At 41.9% G+C, this 5,118-nt stretch overlaps 1 protein-coding gene across 2 annotated transcripts in view; it reads right to left on the bottom strand.

The window, feature by feature from the left end:
* Positions 1-2,185: 2,185 nt before the first annotated feature.
* OGT (O-linked N-acetylglucosamine (GlcNAc) transferase) overlaps positions 2,186-5,118 on the bottom strand; it is a 43,280-nt gene continuing 40,347 nt past the window's right edge. For both annotated transcript variants that reach the window (XM_032757158.2, XM_032757159.2), the window contains exon 22: positions 2,186-4,456. In XM_032757158.2, coding sequence (XP_032613049.1) covers positions 4,282-4,456 — 175 coding nt within the window. In that variant the 3' untranslated portion in view covers positions 2,186-4,281. The remainder of the gene's footprint in view (positions 4,457-5,118) is intronic.

Below are 5,118 nucleotides of genomic sequence, written 5' to 3'. Positions count from 1 at the left end.
TAACAAACTTTTATCCTGCGAGAACTTGGATAAGCGAGACTTGTTTCCGACTTGAATTGTCCAGACCTCTAAGTCCCTTATTGCAACCACGGGGGGAGGGGCGGGGCACGAGAACGGGGGCGAGGGAGCAGGGGCGTGGACGGGAACACGGGGTGGGGGTGGGGCGCGGGGGGAGGCGGGAGCGCAGAGGGGCGGGGGTTGCAGAGAAGGCCATCTAGACCCCTAGATAAGAGCAAGGCAGCAACTCAACAGCGCCTGGCTATGGCGAACTCTGATGTTTACTTCCAGAACCCTCCAAAACCTGGAGATAAAAAAAAGTTACTTGAGGCTTTTTGGCACTCACTCCACACACACCAAGAAAAACAAACGGGGAAAACAGCGCTTTCTAGATTGTGCCAGTTTCTCCAGCGAGCATCCATATATTTCGTAACGTATGCCTTTGGGTAACAGAAAACAAATAAAATGTCCCTGCGTTTGATATTATTTTGTGCTAAGCATTGTTCCAAGTGTCTTACGACTTAATTCATACAACACTTTAAAAAGTAGGCAACTGTTAGCACTCTCATTTTAGAGATCACACAGCTAGAAAGTGGCAGAGCTGGCCGGGCACAGTGGCTCACGCCTGTAACCCCAGCACTTTGGGAGGCTGAGGCGGGTGGATCACAAAGTCAGGAGTTCGAGACCAGCCTGGTCAACATGGTGAAACCTCGTCTCTACTAAAGATAAAAAAAATTAGCCAGGTGTGGTGGCGCGCGCCCGTAATCCCAGCTACTCGGGAGGCTGAGGCAGGAGAATCGCTTGAACCTGGGAGGCAGAGGTTGCAGTGAGCCGAGATCGTACCATTGCACTCCAGCATGGGGACAGGGCGAGATTCCGCCTCAAAAAAAAAAAAAAGTAGTGGCAGAGCTGAGATTCAAACTCCAACTCTAGTTCCAAAACCTGCTCTTAAGCACCAGATTGCCTACCTAAATACAGATACTTTCTCACTTGATAAAAAATTGGATAAAGGGGGCTGATTTCTCTCTCTCTCTAAAATGAAGTTGCAAATTAACCTCTACAAGCCTCTTTATAAGAATGGGGATTATATAACTGTGCCTCAGAGGTGTGGGCAAAGAAACAAAATGTTAGCTATAATTGAGAGGCACATGCTTCAAGTAAAAGAGTGGGTTAGGTTTGGAATCAAATCTTAAAATGGGCAGTTCAGAAATTACACACATTTACTCAAGGTGTGCAAGCAACTCCTTTAGATTGAAGGTAGGAGGAGCTGAAGTAGACTGGAAATAATGTAGATTTTTCAACAGAAGCGAATGGGAGTAAAAACTTTTGAGTAGGCTTTCTTCCCATAATAATCTTTTAGGAAACAAACACCAATCCACATGAGGGCTTTAAGAAGTTGGGAAGTAAATTATGCAAAATTTTACTGAAAAAAATCTTCCCTCTCATTTATATCTCAGAGAAAACTGGCAAACAGCATTTGCCATGATATCAATTCCTCCCTGATGCTTGTGGCAGAGTTCGACCACTATACAGAGCAGGAAGGAAAATAATTTTGCCCCCAAGAACCAAGAAAAGAATGGTCCACATGAAGACCGAGACTACAAGGGTAAATGAAAGCAGAGGGGTCACAAGCAAAAGAGGAGCAAGCATGAATGGGGGTGTGTTGGGGATCACAGGGTTTGTCTTTTTTTTTTTTTTTTGAGATGACATCTCACTCTGTCGTCCAGGCTGGAGTGCAATGGCACGATCTCAGCTCACTGCAACCTCTGCCTCCCGGGTTCAAGCGATTCTCCTGTCTCAGCCTCGCATGTAGTTGGGATTACAAGCATGTGTCACCACTCCCAGCTAGTTTTTTTGTATTTTTAGTAGAGACAGGGTTTCACCATTTTAGCCAGGCTGGTCTTGAACTCCTGACCTCAAGTGATCCACCTGCCTCCACCTCCCAAAGTGCTGGGGTTACAGGCGTGAGCCACCACACCCGGCCACTTTGCCTTCTTAATGGATCATAAACTAACCCCACCCTCTACCAGACCTGGCTGAGAAAACAATTTGTAATATCATAGCTACAGTAGGGAAATTTGGTCCTTTCATGCTGTTTGGAGGTGTTTAAATATAGGTTTCATCATTGGATGACCCTATTCTTCAGTCCAACACTCAATATAACAGGATACAAAATACATCAGCCGTATTAAGGGGAAATCATTCATTTATTGTTTAAGGATCGCAAGACAACATCTTAATTTCTGTAGCACGATTTAAATGTTTTACTTCTTTGATAAAGCAGAGTACAATAGAAAAAAAAAATTAGTTTCCAGTAATATCTATATCTCTAATCAGAATTAAGTCTTCCACAGACATGTTACCTGGAAATAAAAGCCTGTTACAATAAGCAAAGCTTCAACCAGAGCGGCTACTTTTCGTGCCAGGAAAAAGTTCATCCCTATAGGAGGAATGATGTGCTATGTAAAACGGCTGTAAGGTCACAGCCTTGAGGGCATTGGAAGTATATTATCCTATTCCACATTAAGTAGTTCGGCGAATTTCAAACATCAGTTTATCTGCAACCATGCTGGCAACCTTCAACTAATATTTCAATCAACCGGTAAAAAATAAATTAAGAAATCCCTTCACGGATATTCCGTGATTTACACTGTTAAAAGGTACACTGTTCATTAACATGTAATTCTGGTTCAGAATTACCTTTGAGACTCTTTGCTCAAAATTTGGTTAACAGTAAGAATCTTTCAGAAATTCAAGCTCTTATTAATCAATAATTTGTCAGCTAGGATACATTCAGGCATCAGCTGCAACTACAGAATAGGTGCACAGCCTCAGCGCTTTGGAAAGACATAATCTAGAACACTACTAGCAGACAAAAAATTACCTGCAACTGGATAGCGTAAGTGCAGTATAGTGAGACAAAACATATATTCATATGTTGGCTTAAGCCTCAAACCCTCGATCCTTTGTTAAGATCCCATAATTTTTCCTATGATTTTAATAACTCAAGTTCCAGGAGGACTATAAGTCTAATTTGTACTCCAAACCAAACAGCAGTGCAGTTCGCTACTACTGAGGCTGAATCCATACAGACTTCAAGACCAAGTCCAGAAGACAGTTATTATCTAAAAAATAATTACTTGAATACATAGATGATCCTTCAGAGATTTTACCTATAACCTATTTCTTGATGAAGGTTATTTAATGCACTGGAGATAACTGTGACTTACTGATCAAATACTTGAATACTTATACTTACCTGGGATTTCATTTCTGCTGAAAGAAATAGGAAGAACAGGACTCACTTAAAAAAAAAACAAAAAAACTTTAGAAAGGAAGGTAAAAATCTTACACACACTATCACTTTTGGAAGCAGCATAGAAGGGGCAGTCAAGGGTAAAACACTGGTGAAACAGGTCAAAATTAGGAAAAAAAAAAAAAACTATATTATTATCAATGACAGTACCACAACTGTGCCCTTGATAATTAGTAATCACTCCTAAAAATCTTCATTTGGCACCAGATGGTGGTGTACACCCTAGGATGTTTTGAATCAGGCTTCATTTTGTTAGTTGAGTTACAGGAGAATTTTAAGGGTGGGGGTATGGGGGTCAGGGAAGAGAAGGAAATGGGAAATGGACCAGAAAAAAATCTTGAGTCATCATCTAAATCAACAAAGCACTGACAGCTCCAAATATTAGGTCAGACACTAAAACGACTGATATAGGCTCAAGTGGTTTATAAAACCTATAAAAAGACTACACCAGCAAAGTCCCTGTCGATCTGTCAAAGTTCAGAAACCAAAACAGGGAGTAACATTTTAGCTTAAAACCTTATCTCAAGAGAATCATATACACTTCACATGAATAAAAATACCTGAAACCAAACATTTTTAAAAGCTCCAGTACCCAAAATATAAAGAAAAAAGTTAATCCAGAAGACTGAATCAATCCATGGAATCACAAAGCGGCTGGACAATCTATATCTCCCCTCCACACTAACCATCCCATGGAAGACCAAGGGAGATCAGACCTTCCAGACCTATGCACCATCTGGTCGCCGCAAAATTCTACGGAGATTCCTTGTGGAACAGCAGTTTCCCATCTCTTGTGTCTCTCCCTACCATGCAGGAAGCAAGTCTGGCTGTGCTATTCTATTACCATTATATATCACCCATCTGCAACAAGGTACTGTACAGACAAGTAAGAAGTATGTTATCTAGTTCCCTTTCCCCCAGAAGGTTGAGGCTCAGGTATAGGGGTAATTCTCCTGTGCAGTCTTTATTTACGCTGACTCAGTGACTTCAACAGGCTTAATCATGTGGTCAGGTTTGTTGCCAGCTGCATAATGCTCCCACATCTGTAGATAGAGCCGCTCTAGTTCCATTGTGTATTGTTTGGTGTTGAACAGAGGGCTAGATATTCTCTGCTTCCAGACTTTGCCACGAATTTTCTTCAGGCTGGGTAATAAAAAACGAGAACCCAGTTTACAAATCAGAGCAGAAACTCAGAAACACACCCTATAAATACCTAGTTCTCTTTGTGGCAAAAAATGCATGACCAAACTTTATGCTATCTCATTTCCTGATTGGCTTCCTGTTAAAAAGGGAAGGGTCACATCTTACATAATGCTAACATTGAAATGAGCTCAACTCCATATACTCTGGAAAAACTTAGTTCTTTCCTAAACAAGTATATCCAAGGGATACCACGCATTCTCCACTTCGTCTTATTTCTACCTTTAAGATAACAATAATTGACAATGGCACATGACTATTCCTATGTACTACTGCTTACCATTTTGGTAAGCAATTTAGCAATGTATGTATTAACCTTAAATGTTCATAACCCTCTGGCCTAACAATAACACTTTTAAATCTATTAAAAAGAAATAATCAGGCCGGGCGCGGTGGCTCACGCTTGTAATCCCAGCACTTTGGGAGGCCGAGGCGGGCGGATCACGAGGTCAGGAGATCGAGACCACGGTGAAACCCCGTCTCTACTAAAAAAAAGTACAAAAAATTAGCCGGGCGCGGTGGCGGGCGCCTGTAGTCCCAGCTACTCGGAGAGGCTGAGGCAGGAGAATGGCGTGAACCCGGGAGGCGGAGCTTGCAGTGAGCCG

This window comes from Hylobates moloch, unplaced genomic scaffold, assembly GCF_009828535.3.
Source record: "Hylobates moloch isolate HMO894 unplaced genomic scaffold, HMol_V3 SCAFFOLD_7, whole genome shotgun sequence".
NCBI lineage: Eukaryota > Metazoa > Chordata > Mammalia > Primates > Hylobatidae > Hylobates > Hylobates moloch.
The sequence above is the reverse complement of the archived record's forward strand: the minus strand, read 5'-3'. Positions and strand labels throughout refer to the sequence as shown.